Source organism: Peromyscus californicus, unplaced genomic scaffold (genome assembly GCF_007827085.1).
Source record: "Peromyscus californicus insignis strain IS unplaced genomic scaffold, ASM782708v3 Scaffold_21__1_contigs__length_65335640, whole genome shotgun sequence".
In the NCBI taxonomy this organism is placed as follows: domain Eukaryota; kingdom Metazoa; phylum Chordata; class Mammalia; order Rodentia; family Cricetidae; genus Peromyscus; species Peromyscus californicus.
This window is the reverse complement of record NW_026294514.1, coordinates 3,571,182-3,588,647: the sequence shown is the minus strand read 5'-3', so window position 1 is coordinate 3,588,647 and position 17,466 is coordinate 3,571,182. Positions and strand designations below refer to the sequence as shown.

Sequence of the window (17,466 nt, the reverse complement as noted above, 5' to 3'; positions counted from 1 at the left end):
GCTCATTTTTAACAGATAATAAAATTTAACGGTTACTATGACAGATTTATTTCTGGGGTTAAAAAAAAAAATGCAAAGCACAAAACAATTATCTTGCCCAGTGCTTCCAAACTGTGACTTAAGAGCCTTCCAGGCTCCAGGCACACTTAATGGCAGAGCTGTGTACACAAGAAGGGGCTGAGCGCTGGGCCTCAGCCCCCCTTCCCCCCTTTCAAATCAACCAGCTGGTTTCCATAGATGTCGTTTTTTGTTTGTTTTTTTCCCCACACAGGGCTTCTTCTAGAAAGAGAACCAAACAAGATGTTCCTACAACCTCCAGCAACGGGAACAACCTTGCTTACTTCACAGATGTGGAAAACACCTGGCGTGCAGAGGTTAAGTGCCCCCAAGGGTGCAAGGGACATGCATTCATTCACAAATGTGCCCTGACTGCCAAGTATGTGCTGGGCAACGTGGTTACAGAGCTGGCCTTGGACTGGAGTCTGAAAACAAAATCCCGTCCAGACCATTGCTTCCATATGCGGGTGTTTATACACAACGGCACACTGACGGACAAGTGCTTTCTTCCTGAGCACAGCTGGCTCTGGTCTTTTCTGTATGTGTGTCACTAGTTTACACAGCAGTGACAGTCACGTACACTTTCCAACATATACACGAGCAGCAAGAACAAGGAAAGGACCCCACACCTTCCTCATTAAGCCTCAACAGTTATGGGGTGCCAATCTTGCTTCGTCTGTACCGTGATCTCCCCGCTCTTCCCCAAAGCCCCAGTTGCCTCATTCAGAGGTAAATCCCAGTGACCACAATGTCATAATGGGAGTAATTCTGAAAGTGCCAGCCACATAGAGACAGGAAACAGAGAACTATGTAAACGCCGGCTTCTTTTCTAATGAAGGAGGAACTTGGATTCTTCTGACGCGTACATCGTTTTCTAAATCTGCGTAAAAACAGGATTTTCTGCCTAAAAATACTTTCGACTTTAAGAGGACCCAAGAGCAGTTTTCATATTTGGGAATTAACTTTGGCTATAAAAATACTTTTCAACACACAGAGTGTCAAGCCCAGAACAATAGATGAAGGCTCCTTTTTACAAATGGTAAAAACAGCACGCTCTAGTAAACATGGCCTTCACAAACTCGGGTGACTGCTGAGCCAGTGCAAAACCAAACTAATAAAAACATAATGAATTCTTGGATGCGTCTAATCTGGGGGAGCGTAAATTATAACGCAGAGAAAACTGAACTGTAAGCGGTTCTGGCTGAGCAGTGTGGGGTTACCCATTTTAAAATGCAACGAAGACACTTCTTACCCTGACAGTTCTGAAATTGGCAGCGTCATCCACCCCATTAACTTTGGCTGAGTCCAGACTCAGGTAGTTGTATCTGCTGAAATCCCGCTCGAGCTTAAGCTTGTCTGTGGAGTCATGCATACAAATTGATACGTCATTTAAATAAATGTATTCTTCTTCCCGACTGCATGTTTTACCCTTCAGATAAAATGACTTTCATATTATGTAACAAATCAATAATAAGAACTGATGCACAAAGATCAATAGTAGTGTTCTCCTAAACCCACTTTTGTTACTATGGCACATTTATTGACACTGGAAAATACTGTGATGTAGGATGGCTAAACAAAAGGGAGTGGAAAATGTCCCTCATATAAACTGGCTTTGGACTCCTACGAATTATTATGATATATCCCGAGAAGTGGTAAGACAGGGTATAGACTCCAATCGTTCTGTGATTCTTTGGAGGACGCTACTGGCCCTCACAGGCATTCATTAGATCAGTAGATTGCGGGTCTAGATATCAGAACAATCCTCCCGGCTTTTCCTTTTCACGAGTTTGCTAACATATACCTAGTGGGTATTTCAGTATGTTTTAGTGTGCATTTGTTGATTATTAGAGAGCATGGTGATGAGGATTAATTTTCATTGTCAACTGAATTTAGATCACCTAAGACACCTCCAGATGTTTTGAGAGAGGCTGAACTGAGAGAGGACACACTGGATATGTGGGTGGCACCATCCACGGGGCCCAGAGTGAGCCTCATGAACACCAGTATTCACCTTGCTGTGCTGCTGGTCTGCCCAGATGTGCGCAGCCACACGGCGCATCCACTGCTACAAGTGTGAATATTGCTGCTATATAATACTGTCTTCCCCGTATCCCCCGAACCCTGAGCCAAATCAACCTTCCTGCTCTTACCTGGCTTCTTCCTAAGTATTTAGTCACAGAAATAAGAAAAGTAACGAGTACAGTGTGTCTCCCTGAGTGTGACCGACTTCCCATAGCTCTTCTTCTTTGAACTGTTTGATGATGTCCGATAGCTACTGGATAACTTCCTTGCAAACTTATATTAACTCTCTAAAATCTCTGAAAGTCAGATTGTTAAATCTTGTATGGCTACCAACATCTTCCCTCTGACTTTAAAAGTTATTACACTAATTTACTTACTGTACATGTGTGAGTGCATGTATGTATATACATGCATCGGTACCATGGTAAGGGTGTAGAGGTCAGGACAACGTGTGGGGGTTGGCTCTCTCTTTACACCATGTGGAGTCCAGGAGATGGAACTCGGGTCGTCAGGCTTGGAGGCTAGTGCCTTTACCCACTGAGCCACCGTGCCATTCCCCGTGGCTTTTAAATCCTCCCTTAGAAACTTCTTATATAATTCTTTACTACGCATTGCCAGTTTTCTTCTGTTTTGACTTTACATTTGTGAGAGGCCCTTCCCCACCGTAAGGCGCCCCTAACACATCTGAGGTGTATGACTCAGTCCCTTGTGAGATACAGAAATATAAAGAAATGCTGGGGTGAGGCAGAAGCAAACAGAACAAGATGAAATGAAAGTGTCGGCGGGGGGGGGGGGGGGAACGTGCGGAACGTGCGGCTGTAGAGAATGCTTCAGAAGACGCTGCGGTGGCGTAAGAAGCAAACGGAGACATGGACTTACGGAGCAGCTCCTCGGAGGCTCCAGAGAGCAGCTGATAGAACACATGGAAGTTTCTTTCACCTCTTGGCTGCTTAACAACACGAGATTTCTCCAGAAGATCTAAAAGGAAAAAAAAACAAAGAAAATTAAACTGTATAGAATTCATTTTGCCTTCAAACACATCATACTTGCTCCCTCTTTCATTAATTTTATACTAGTAAAATAATAAAAGAAGTTATATTTCAAGCTCTACTTTGAAAGCACAAGTCAACTAAAACCATCGACTACAGCAGTTCCTTCCAACAAATCCAAGAGAATAGCTCTCAATACTAGTATCCGCTCAAGTTTTTTTTTTATTTTCCTCTCAAGTTTTTAATGGTCATATTAAAGTCTTAAAAATGTAATGTTACACATGTAAGCATCAAAATGCATCCGTTCAGATTCCACATAGTAATTATAATGCTACAAAACAAGCTGCCAGGTTCTGTGCGTAAGTACTCCTTGGACAGTGTCTTGTTTTAGCAGGCATCATCATACAGCTAGGCACCCAGGCAGGGGCATCGGTGGAACCTGGATCTGAGATCAGATCATTCGATAAGACGCAGCTTCCAGGTTCCATGCATGCACTTCACCTTTTGGAAGAATCAGAGTGGGTTTTCTAGAGCACCAAAGTTTTAGGACTCCAGATACATCTTCATCTCTTCAACTTAAGGTCTCATCAAGTTTTCACACTTTTACCCAGAAATGAAAAACTAACAAAGAAACCAGAAATGAGTCCCTGCGACAGAACACAGACAGCAGTCTCCTCCTGCCTAGAGTTCCACTAACCCCTCACCAAAGGCACAAAGAGCGTCTGAGCTCTGCTGGCAAAAGCTAATTTTAAAATGCATCCTTATAAATTTACCCTTTCAGCTGTAAAACACTGTAGTGATGACATTCTAAACCATTGGTTCTCTTTACTAATATTACCGATACACTGTGCCCTAAACACACAGAAACCCAATGTTCTTTAACTGGGTGTGAGGTTAAAAGGAAGGCTCCCGAGGAATGTTCACTGATGTTTTTCATTTGTATTTGTAGCATGTATGAAAGCATTTGAGGATGCAGGGTGGGGAGAATTTAACAATGTAGCCACGGTGAATGGGAAATCTAGAGTGTTCTAAATACATTAGGTTGTTTATAAGAACGAAGAGATGGGATGCAAGATCTACACTAAGCCAACTGGAAAAAGAACAAAATATTTAAGCACACACACAAAAATATTAGAAATGAAATACTGCAGATATTTTATGTTCATCTCCAGCTGTCACAAGATTTGGGAGAATGTGATATCCCCAAAAGGTGGTGACGAATAATGAAGACTAGACATTTAGGGAGGAAGAGGGAGGGGGTAAAAAGTGAAAACCCAGATCAACACACCTCAGGGGTAAAGTGGTGTATAATAGTCACCATCTCTAAAGACATGAAATTCCAAACAATTAACACGTATACATGAGCGCAAAAAGAGAAATAGGTAAAAGTACAGTATAGTTTTACCTCTCACGCACTCAAGCTTCAGAAAGACCCTAACAGTCCTGTACAACCCTGGGAACAAAGAGGCCGGGCAGATTCCTCACAGAGGAGCTAATCCTCCAAGGAAATCCCCACGCCTAGGAGGAAGTAACTGACCACAAGAGAAATAATACAAACAAGGGCGCTGTATTCTGCTTTGTCCATTCACACACAAATTCCTTCCGTGGAATCACCACCCACTGGGCACCGGGAACTCTTCGGGAATCAGCGAACATGAAGGCCTTCTTCCTCACTGCGCCAGGGACTGCGCCACACAAACCAGCACGACCATCTTTTCAGGTGACGGGGAGATGGTTCAGGGGACAGAGCCCTTGCTGAGCACGTACGTGGACCAGAGTTCAGATATCCAGAATCCAAGTAAAACCAAGATGTGGCAGGGCATGTCTGTGCCAGGAGAATCCCCCAAATCCTATGAGTCAGCTGCCTGGTACTGCGTCAGTGACTATGACACCCCTCCTCAAACAAAGGCGAGGACCAACACCTGGAATCTTCTGGCCGCCACACGGGCACCATGACACATGCGTGACCGAACAAGTGAGGGTGGGGAAGGCAGAGTAAACTCCAGGCTTTTTCAGATCCCTAAAGGCCCTGCCACATCCCATAAGCGCCGCGCACCTCCCACGCCGGCTCCTCACCTAACGGTAACGGTGGCACCTTGGTCACGGAGACAAGCGTGCGTGGCGGCCCTTACACAGTCATTTCCCATGCTTCAAGACATAAAAGACAGCACGGGACACACTGGCCGTGCTGTGCAACTGCAACACACTACCTAGCCTGGCGTTTGGCCCCTTTGAAAATGCTTGGACAATGGGGAATGTAGAAACAGCAAGGGCTGTCAGATTCAGTATAACAGCTGTGGAATTCGTGGCAGTTACCACCCGTGAGTTAAAGGCCAACAATGTGACAAGGAATGTTGACAGAAGGTACTTCCTGACCCACGAATGTATTGATACAGTCAGTAAGTAATGATAACCATATTCAAACATGACTCATAGCATGTGTTTATAAAAGGAAAGGTACAAAAGGAAAATAGAGGCTGGATTTCAACCCCTCTTTCCATGTGTGAGCGTATGAAGCCCTGAGTGTCCCCTCTGACTCTGTCACCTCCACTTTATAGATGAGAAAATGAGGCTCATTCCACACTAACAAGAACTTGAACCCAGAACTTTGGTTACTGGAGTTCATGTTTAGTTAGGCTCTGTAATTTTTCTGGGAGGTGGGGGTGGGGGTGGATGTAAAACTCTGAAGCGTTTGGAAAATGCCGGAATTATATGAAATCCATGAATTCACTAAGCAGCTCTCTCACAAAATGAGGAAGCTTTTATTACAAAGCAGTTGAAGGTTTTACTACTTACAATGCTTACTCTATTACCCCAGAGCCTATTTCAGGTTCTTTATGACTTTTCATGTAAGTCATAAGCTTCCAGGTAGAAAAGTAATTAGAGGAGATGTTTGCCCCCAAATAATTCACTAATGCATGAAACCATTCCCTGTTGGTGTTTTGTGCTAAATGTGCATGCACCAACATAATCAAACAGCATGAAGCCATATCAAATAATTACTCAAAGCAGAGACTATAAACTCAATTCACTGTAGGGACTTCTCACCTGACCATGGTAATTTACTTAAATGCACCCTGAATGAAATGGAAGCAGAAGAAACCCTGGCACAGCTCTTCTCTGCCTGTGCAGCTTCTGCAGTACCGGCTGGGCCTCTGTGAGGGAGATTTAGAGGAGCTGTGACCAGATGCCAGATCTCTGGTGCAGCTGACATGTGAGAATCTCCAGACAGCCCAAAGTCGCTGCATCTCAGAATGAAATGTTCAACATAAATTCACATTATAAAGAGGTAAACTTAATAAGCCATACAGGAATGGGGACAAAGAAACATTGGGACCAGGACTTGCCCCCTACCTAACAGGCCATCACCAACTGATTGCTAACAAAATAACCTGGTCTTCACTTGGGGGGCTTTCCACTTTTGAAATGTGACGAGCTAACTCACAAGATGTCCATGTGCCTGCCCGTCTCTTGGATCACTTTTCCTAGGCAAACTGGGAAAGAAATAAAACATCCATGATTGCACTCACTGGAAGATGAAGGCTTTTTAAAACAGGCAAAAGAATTAAAATGAGTAAAAAGAATGAGAGGGTTGGGAAGAAGAAAACAGAAACTCTCATTACCCTGGGACAAAATGAAGAGATTGGATAGCCTGGGGAAATGCCATTGTTTTATACAAGATCTCTCTCCCAGAAAAAGCAGTGGCCCTGAATGGAAAGGCGGAAGCTGTGGGTACTGTCTTCGGTGGTCCCTCATCCCCACTGTCCTCTCCCCTCATCCCCACTGTCCTCTCCCCTCATCCCCACTGTCCTCTCCCCTCATCTCCACTGTCCTCTCCCCTCATCCCCACTGTCCTCTCCCCTCATCCCCACTGTCCTCTCCCCTCATCCCCACTGTCCTCCCCCCTCATCCCCACTGTCCTCCCCCCTCATCCCCACTGTCCTCCCCCCTCATCCCCACTGTCCTCCCCCCTCATCCCCACTGTCCTCTCCCTCATCTCCACTGTCCTCTCCCTCATCCCCACTGTCCTCTCCCCTCATCCCCACTGTCCTCTCCCTCATCCCCACTGTCCTCCCCCCTCATCCCCACTGTCCTCCCCCCTCATCCCCACTGTCCTCCCCCCTCATCCCCACTGTCCTCTCCCTCATCTCCACTGTCCTCTCCCTCATCCCCACTGTCCTCTCCCCTCATCCCCACTGTCCTCTCCCTCATCCCCACTGTCCTCCCCCCTCATCCCCACTGTCCTCGGTGGCCCCTCATCCCCACTAAAGTGCTTGGTGTCCCCCGCTTCCAGTCACTGTCCAGATGGACAGGAGGGAAAGGTTTTATATCAACTGTCCATTCAAACCATCAGATATTTAGACGTTAAGAAAAAATTGAATTCTCACCAGTGGTTGCCACTACAGTTAGGTCAATAAAGAGTACATATTAAAAAAAAAAAAAAAGGAAATGAGTAAGCGGTCAAGTTCTTGATGAAGGCCTGCGAAGACCCATCTGTTTCCATTTTACCAGTGAGGACAGGATAATACTGCAAGCCCATGACTCAGAACGCTACAGCCCCAGAGACCCCACACCCTCCCTCGGGTGGTCCAAAGATGACCACTGGGAGAAAACATCTCAGAGTTGTATCTTATGGACTTATGCCTCATGGTTACGGCAAACGGCTAATTCACACAGCATGGGCCTGTTGATAAGTAACTATCAGTATTATAAGATTTTAACCATTTTTTTCCCTGTCTTAGACAGTTACCTACACCTCCCCTCCAGCTACCCAATAACCGAGCAGAATTTAATATTTTCACTGGAAAATCCTAAATATGAACGTGGGTTTACTTCTCTATTAGGGCATAAATTTTAAATCAATACTATCCTTTTAAAAATGTGAATACTGGAGATTGGATCCCCAGGACTCATGGAAGAGCTGGTGGGCAGAGCTGGATGCTTGTAATTTTATCTAAGATGGCAGAAGCTCCCGGACAAGCTGACAAGCAAGACTAGCCACGCTGGTGAAACTGGAGGTTGATTGAGAGACACTGTATCAATGAGTAAGGTGGAAGACCAGTTGAGGATGACTACTGACATCAACTTTAGGTCCCCCCCACACAAACACACACACACACGTACACCACATACACATAGAGAAAAAGATCAAAATGTGAATAAACCCAGCCTAGTTTAACAAACAACATTCTATCCTAACTTCTTAATGATTTGTGGCCTAAAGAAGGCAGATTAGAAGCAGACACTATTTACTGGTAGGTAGATATTCACCAGCTACCAAGAACTGATTGAATCCTCTATAGCAGCAATTTTTAACCTGTGGGTCACGACCCCTTTGACAAACCTCTATCTCCAAAAATATTTACATTATGGTTGATAACAGTAGCAAAATTACAGTTATGAAGTAGCAACAAAAATAATTTTATGGTTGGGGGTCACCACAACATGAGGAACTGTATTAAAGGGTCGCCGCAGCGTTAGGAAGGTTGAGAAACACTGACCTACAGTGTTCTCCAAATCCATCTCGTGCATCTGGTGTCAAGAAACAAGTTAGACCAGATTCCTTAAGAATGAATTGGATTGGGCAGTGAACTCCTAATCAATGATTTGCCATCAATAAAATCAAAGCTATGATACAAAAGAACAAAGCTATAAATCTCACACAACGTAAAAAAAAGTAAAATCATGTTCCATGTCCTACAACTATACATACCACACAGAGGTTAAACAATACATCACGAGGGAGACAACACACAAAAACAGGAAACAACTGTACCATAAATTCAAAAGAAATGTGAGAGAAAAGCAATCAAAAGCATGATTCCATCTCTGCTCTCTGTGGGGGGCCAGTTCATTTTCTGTCCTTCATTTCTCCCCAGAGGACGCTCCCCAGAGGAAGTCCCTAGAGCCTCACTCAGTCACTTCACTGTTCCCAGGACGGGAGGAGGGACACCTGCAGAGTAAGGCCTGGGGATGAGGGGCATGGATGGGGCCCTTCTGGGTTCTCCTACACGATGGCTTTGTTCTCATTCAGTCCAGTGAGACAGATGGGGCAATGGCCACAAGGAGAAGCCATGAACACTTAGTGCCACCATTGGCTTCCTGACTTCCAACTGCCGGAGGGCTGCCAGCACACCTCCGTGTCCAGGTGACAGGCCAAAAGCTACGCTCTTTAACCTCACCCTAAACTGTCACAGAGCCTTCTCTTTTCCAGTTGGATTTCCATGGTCAAAATGTCTACACGGGTTGGTTGGGACTGTGTAAAAAAGCACCTAAATCTCAGTAGCTTGAAGCATTGAGGAGTTCTGGTCTGAACCTAGCATGGCTGACCGCCCTGGGCTTGCTCCTGCCTCTCTGGGTGATGCCTGATAGACATATACTGGGCACTCACTCCATGACCCTCTTCTGTCCCAAACAGATCTTGTACATGCTGTAGTGAAGAAAGAGTCCAGAAGGAGCAAAGGCAAGCTCCACCAGGCAGCCAGTTTCCAAGTCTGGCTAGGCTCCCCTTGATAATTGTTCCACAGACTGCAAACCTCATGGCCAGACCCTGAGTCAATGAGAATGGGACAATCCACAGGTGTGGACACAGAATAAGGATTTACTGTGGCCATTCCTGGAAATCTATCCAATTGCAGCTGTTAAAATGAAATTGCTGGGCCATAAAATGGCTTAGAGGGGGAAAAGGGCAAGCCACCGTGCCCGGAAACCTGAGTTCCCTCCCCAGGATGCATACAGTACGACTCCCCCATGCTGTCTGCCCTGTGAGCATGTAAAACAGTAAAAAAGAGCCGGGATTCAGCTTGGTGTAGAGTGCATAAGCGTACGTCCTAAGTTCAATCCCCAGTATTAGCAAAAAATAAAATATATAGATAAAATTATCCACTGAATCTGGAGTTTTACTTCTTAAAACTTTCAAAATTACACATGATATTCAGTGTGGGGGTGGGGTGGGGTGTGGGGGTGTATGTATGTGGGGTGTGGGTGTGGGTGTGGGTGGTGTATGTGTGTGTGGGGGGTGGGGGATGTATGTGTGTGGTGTGTGTACATAGTGTCAGATTTATTTAGTTGCTGGTTATTCTCTCTGCTTACAGGATGTGTATTTGTGAAATAGACAATAAACAAATCGGTATTTAAGAGTGGAAAATAAACATTTATTGAGGGTTTACTATGTGCCAGGCACCACAACAAACACTTTATAGAGCTAATAAATAACCGATCCTGCCCCAGCCTGACAAACGAGTCTTACTCCAAGGGTGAAGACACAGAGAACCTCAGGAACTTGCTGTCTCTGTGTAGATACCAGTGACCACATGAAAAACCAGTAAGAGCTGTGCTCATGAAGCCAAGGCCCCAAATAATGAACGTGACAACCAGGGCTGCCTGCATTCCTCCTGACACCCAAATGGGGTGAGGGCAGCCGGAGTTTTTACCTCAGACGGTTCCCTTGAAATTGGAGCAGACTCCCCTTTGTGCTACTCTAGGAGCAGACAAAAACCCTCGAGATTTAGATTTTGTCTTCCCACAGTCTAAACTGCTTCTAAGCACCACAGATTTAAGAAGGTGCCTGGGAGTATTATAAAAGAAGGAAGAAGAAAACTGGTTTCTCAAAGGTTCCTGTTCATAACACTACTACACAAAACTCTTCAAACGTAAGCACTTCAGCATGTAACCAACAAGCCTTAACCAACTAGGAGAAATGCCACTCCAGATCTATGGAGCATCTGCACACATTTCCGTGTTTTATCTTCTCTACTCGAGAAGGCATTTGCCACCTCCCATTCTAATTATGCATCCCTCCCAAGGACACCGCCCTAGGGGACCTGTAACTTTCAAGTGTGTTCGAGACTGAGATTTTATTGCACACCTCTTTTAGGAAGAGGGAGATGAGTTGGCGGCCTGTGCTTCCTACCTCCCCGGTATATAACTGTCTAGAGAGTTCTTACACCTCTCAGGGTAATCATTTTAGCCAGCAACAATCTGTGCTTTTCCTAGGGGCTGCTGGGAAAGGAAGCAATGTATGTCTTCTACAAAAAAGCAAAATCTGTGCTCTTCTCCAGCCTCCAAGAAGCTAACTTGTCATGGTCTGGTGGGAATTCCAGGGGATTCACCCACTGATTTCCATGCATTGAAGTCAGCCTGGCAGCTCCCATGACCACCATGAGTCAGCCCTGTCTACATGGAGTGAAATTTCCTGTCCTACCACTAATGTGTGCCTTTCCTCTCTAAAGCAAAGGATATTCTTAAATACCATGGTGTTTCCTCTCTAAAGCAAAGGATATTCTTAAATACCAGGGTGTTCCCATTTCACAAATTTCAATATAATTTTCTTGTGGGAACAAATGGTAACCAAGACCATATGAAATTCATTCACAGACGTATTAAACCTAATGGAAGTGTTTAGTAGTATTTATTCTCCATGGATACTGTAAGACTCTTCTGATTCTTATGTCAGGGAGACATTTCTGTTTAAAATTTGAACTTCAAATTTAAATCCAAAGTTATTTTCTCATACTAATAATGAAGTAACTCCTAATGATCTTCACAGAATGCTCAAGAACAGTACTGATTAAATCACTCCAGAATGCTCAGCTCCAAGTTCTGTAATGAAGGGATGAACCTAACGCTACCATCAATGTCATAACTAGTTACTGCCATAACTGGCATTAATAACGCAGTAACTAGAGTTAATCCGCCCTATAAAAAGAAAGCACTAAAGATGTATAGACAGCTTGCAGAATTAAAATTAACTGTTCCTGAAAGTGGTGGTCTTAAACTTGAGTCACCCCCTTTCCTAGACAGCTATGCAGGCTAGCAGGGTTGATTTGATTCTGGTTGGAGCATCTGCAGGCTACATGAGTCCTGCTGCTGCCATATTTGGCTTACAAAACCATGTCCTCTAAACTGTAGCATCCTATCCAATTTTGTTTCACAGTAGAACTTTCCCTTTAAGGTATTTCCCTCACAACGACACATTCTTACAGGCACGTGCAATCACAGGGAGCAGCACACAAAAGCAGTCAGGCAAACCCAAACGAAAACTCAAGTCATGCAAGAACTGCAAAACACTGAGGTGGGAAGAACCACAGACTTCATTCACCTCATCTCTCCCCTAACTTCAAAGACGAGAAAACGCTAGCCCTCTCCTTGAAGAGCGGTGAAAATTTTGTTTGATAATTCAGTGACTTTGGGGCTGGGAGATGGCTCAGTTGATAAAACGCTTGCCACACAGGCACATGACATGGGTTCAGATCCCCAGGACTCGTGTAAAAAGCTGGGCTCCATGGCATGTGCCTGTAAAACCACTGCGGGAGACAAGAGAGATGAAAAACTTTGGGACGGGCTAGCCAGTGGTGGAGCCAGATCTACAAGCTCCAGGTTCGGTGAGAGATCTCATCTCAGAAGACAGCGTGGACAGTGAACGAAGAAGACCCTGACATCGATCTCTGACCTCCACGCACTCATAAACATCCGTAAGGACATGTGTGTTCTCTTTCTCCCTCTCCTTTCTCTTCTCTCCCTCCCCCACCCCAACACACCCCACAATTTTGGCTACACGGTATGCTCAAATAACTCATAACACCAAATTCTGCACAGCATCCCTCTGACCCTAGGGTTGATCAGGAAGAGCTCACGAAGCCCTGGCGGCTCCAGGGTTCTTGGCTACCCATCTCCTCTTCCACCAGATCACTTCCCCATTTTATATCATGGACCACTTTGGAAAGGAAGGCTGGGGATGAAGAGATGGCTTCTGACAGGTAGGTGGTTTAGAATGCCTGATGCTCTTCCGGAGGCCACGAGATAGTTTCCCAGCACCCCGCTAGGCAGCACACAGCCACCTGTAACTCCAGCTGTAAGAGCTCCAACACCCTCTTCTGGCCTCCACTATAGCATCTGCACTCACATGTAGAGACATACACGTATGCATAATTTAAATTTTTTTAAATCTTTTTTTAAAAAAAAAAAAGGAATGTCATCACTGCAACATCCAATGAAGGTGTCTGGACACTTGAGACAGCTCTGTCATTCCTACATCTCGTCTTGACTTACTTTCATTCTAACAATCCCTACAGCACTCTGGGGTGACTAGGCATTGGGAGGTCTGGTCCTGTGATCCTAAAACGCAGAACACTCAGGAGGACAGCATGATAACGTCTGGGGGCACAGAAGCCCCTGCGTTATCATCAACTGCCAAACAAATGAAACTTGAAATCAGAGGTAAAGGAAACATGGGGGAGTGCTGTGGCGTCCCAGCTCTGAGGCAGTGAAGGCACACAAAGCCAGTCATGCTGGCGTGCTCACCCCTGACACTCCACAAACCCTGGACCTGGAGCTACTGAGCAGCCCTTGCCCAGTCCCGTTCATTTCCTTACTCCAGTCAAACTCAGAAGGGGGCTAATGAGTCCATGTTTTACCAACAGCTACATTACATTTCCATTATCTAGATATCCTAGAAGGGAGGCCACATTTTCTCAAAATAACATTTGAAATATAGGCCTACTCACTGTACTAGATAAATGCTTCCTTTAAAAAGTTATGTAGAAGAACGGTCTAGTTAAATAAGAAACACAGAGCCTACGCAGAGATGAAAGCCCAAGAGGTCAGAGCTAAGAATTAAGCTTACCTTTCACTGCTGCTGCTGTCCTCTTCATTTAAAATCAACTATTTATATTTTAGGGCTGAAGTTGAGCTCAGTACACTTGCCCAGTTTGTGTGTGAGGCCCTGGGTTCTATCTTAGCACCACAAAATTAATTAATAAATTCCTTAGGTTTTATTTTTAATCAGAGAATAGATTTTGTTAGATTGGCTTAAAGACCAATATAAAGTACAGATAAGAAGCTCAAATACTTCAGCAGATTTCTAGAAAGTTTTCCAAAGGTAACAATAAATTCATCTTTAACAACATTTAGCGAGGCATACTGATACATGAGTTTTGAGGCCTGTTTGGATGAGATAGTACAGTTCTCCCTCAAAAAAAACAAAACAAACAATATATATGTATATGTATGTATACAGACATGTGTATATACATATATATTTTTACATTAAATTGTAAAGCAATCTGAAATGCAACGGTTAAATATTCTCAGGAAAGTAAATGCTTCTCTTCCCATCTCTGCAATCACGTTATTTTAAAATAGTCCACCATTTACAATGCTTGGTTTATTATTCTCAACTGGTTTATAAAGAGCCAAGTGAAATACTCACAGTTACTTATCACTCCTCCCAATGGATCGCCTTTAAAGTCAAATTCAATATCCATATATTTGCCCTGTCAAAGAGAGACTCTGTAAGTTCATCTCGAAACAGCAAGTGTTCTTTAGAAAATAGCACGCTAACTCATTTTTAGTCCTTTGTTTCAATGTAATTAAGAAAGGCAGTTCATTTACCCACAATACAAAACAATGTGCCGCCATGAATAATTTACACTGCATACCCACTACCAAGAGCCCATCTAGCGTGTAGCTAATTTAAGAACAGATTGTTGCATGCACACGAGCACACACACACATACATACACGCGCACACACACACACACACACACACACACACAGAGGCAAATACACATGGGGGTAGGTGGTCCTTTCCATCATGAGACCTTTCCATTTCAGATATTTTTCAAACTCCCTGAAGGGTATAATACAGTCTCAAAAGCCATTGTTACAAACTCCACACTAGGCAGTGAGTGAAACATAATACTCCCATGTTCCCATCTACTCAAATCAAAACACAATGATGTGGTGTCACAATCAAAGACTACTTATTCCTTTTAGTGGCATTTGACCTAGGTTATATAGCAATATAGAGCCCAGGTCCATTCCTAAGACACAAGAAGTTAAATATTGTGAATTTTATAGAGCCAGTTTCCAACTGCTAGACGAAAAGTAACAAGAACGGCAGAATAACCATGGCATCTGCTTCGTGTTTGGAAAAGAGTATGTTTATTTCATAAGTCAATTTTTTTTTGCTGCTTCATGTTCTACCTTAATCATAGTCAGATAGACACTTTGTATATAATTTTCTCTAAAAATTACATTAATTTTAAAAGTGTGATAGGAAGAGAGAAAAAACATGACCACATGGCACTTGGTCAACAATGCAATTTGTGGCTTTCTATTAGCTTACAGATGCTTCCTCACCAACCCCTCCCTCTCCCACTGCCATGTATCCTTTTAAATCACTAATGCGTCAAGCAAATGTCTCCAAATCATTTCTTCTAGTCTGAAAAGGCCCAGGGAAAAACCAGACACAGTCCCTACTGGGAAGGCGCTCAGAGCCTGGTGAACAGGACTCGGTGGTGGAGAGACAAGCCCGGCCACAGCTCACGGCCATGCAAGGAGTGAGGGCAAGATCAGAAGAGGAAGTGAGTTCACAGGAAGTGCAAAGTGCATGAGGTCAGGCGGATTGGAGGTGGGAAGCGGAAGGAGCGGGCCTAAGAACCAACTCCTGTTAGGACAGTTAGGGAGGGCTTCGGGCTAGAGACCAGTCAGAGCAGTGTGACCTTCTGACCTTCTCCTGACATGAGCCGCTGTCACTGAAGGCTCCTAAACAAGGAGGCACCATCAGATTTGTCGCTTACAAGATCACCTGACGAGGGTGCAGCAGACTGGAAAGGAGCAGGACCAGATGCCATGGCTACCGAGGGAGCGGGGCATCAGCTGGCTGTGCCGATTACGGGAGGAATGTTTGTTGAGAGCTTCCAGTAGGGGCAGCCAAAGATGAGCGTCAACTGAGAGCTAGCCAGAGTCACAGGGACCGGCTTGGGCGTGACAGAGAGATCCTCCAGAACAGGAGGGACACAGGAGGCAAAGCAGCCAGAGATGAGGGAAGAAAGCTAAAGAGGGAGCTGGGGATCGACCTTCCAGGAGTAACTTCCAGAGGAGTCCCTGGACCGGGAGGCAACAGGATCCAGAGAGCAGGTGGAAGGATTAGTGAGACAGGAGCTGGACATCTTCCAAAGTCACGGGTGTCACCTCCTGAATGTGAAATGCTCCCCACAGACTCACTGTCTGAACATTTGGTCCCAGCTGGTGGCGCTGTTTGGGGAGGTTGTGGAACCTTTTGGACATGGGGACCAACCGAAGGATGGACAGCACAGTGTCAGGGCCTGTCCGAGCACCCATGGTCGATGCTTCTCCTCAAATTATAAGACAAAATAAATGCTTCTTTAAGTTAAAAAAAAAGTAACTATTACAGGTGTGCATAGGGACACACACACACACACAGGCAAGACACTGGGCACAGGATTAGCTCAGTTTGAGGGCCTGGGCAAGGGTAACAGTGACTTCTCTAAAGAAGTTACCAGAGAGAAGCTGACAAGAGTATAAACACCACAGAGAGTGGAACAGGAAGCCAAACACCGGGGAACTGCTGGACAGCTGTGAGAATGTCCTTGCTGAAGAAATGGTCCTAATGGATGCGGCAGCCACACCCTCAGAGCTTTCGAAAGCTTGGCTCTGATTAGGCCACCAGTCTACTTGGAAACAACCTGAAGCTTCCCACCACCTGTAAACAATGTGTAGGGACAGCACCCTCCGGTTGGAATCCTGACCCATGTTTCTAGGCCTTGGTCTTAAAACTCCTTCCATACACTCACAGGCCCAGGCTTCCTCACGATGTCAGGCCAATCCACCCTGCTCTCCAGTTGATTTGACCCATTTACATTTTCTGAGTCCCTTTAACATTACCTTCTACCCTAGGATCTTCTCTAAAAGTCCGTAAAACTTCACCCACATAGCTTCCTGAAAAACTGTGCCATATTTTTAGATATGCCCAATCTCTCTAATTAGTCCATAAGCTTCTTAAGAAGCAGCAAGCACAGGTTAAGTGTTCTCTGAGTGTCTACTGCGGCACCGTGTGCTCTTCTAACAATTGAATTGTATATTAAAATTACATATATTGAAAGATATACAAGGAAGCCAGAGTACTTGTTCCCATGGCACCTCCAAGGACATCAAGTCAATGATGACAAAGTTAGGTAATCTGATACAGCAACTCCAAAGAGTAACAAATACCCTAAGCAAATAAAATCAAGATGATGTCAGAATGTATAAAAGATATTACTGATGTAACATTTGAAGGGAGACAAAAATAATTCAAGATGCCACCAAGTATGTGCAGGTCTACGGAGCACCCAGCACATGCAAGGTCTACAGAGCACCAGCATGTGCAGGTCTACAGAGCACCAGCATGTGCAGGTCTAGAGAGCACCCAGCATGTGCAGGTCTCCAGAGCACCCAGCATGTGCAGGTCTCCAGAGCACCCAGCATGTGCAGGTCTACAGAGCACCCAGCATGTGCAGGTCTACAGAGCACCCAGCATGTGCAGGTCTACAGAGCACCCAGCATGTGCAGGTCTAGAGAGCACCAGCATGTGCAGGTCTACAGAGCACCC

The 17,466-nt window shown here is 44.8% G+C and overlaps 1 protein-coding gene across 1 annotated transcript in view; it reads right to left on the bottom strand.

Annotated features, from left to right (window-relative positions):
* The window catches only part of Myo1b (myosin IB), a 177,400-nt gene that overhangs the window by 54,346 nt on the left and 105,588 nt on the right, over nt 1–17,466 (bottom strand). The window contains 3 exon segments of the mRNA XM_052749431.1: nt 1,310–1,413; nt 2,962–3,060; nt 14,281–14,344. Coding sequence (XP_052605391.1) covers nt 1,310–1,413; nt 2,962–3,060; nt 14,281–14,344 — 267 coding nt within the window.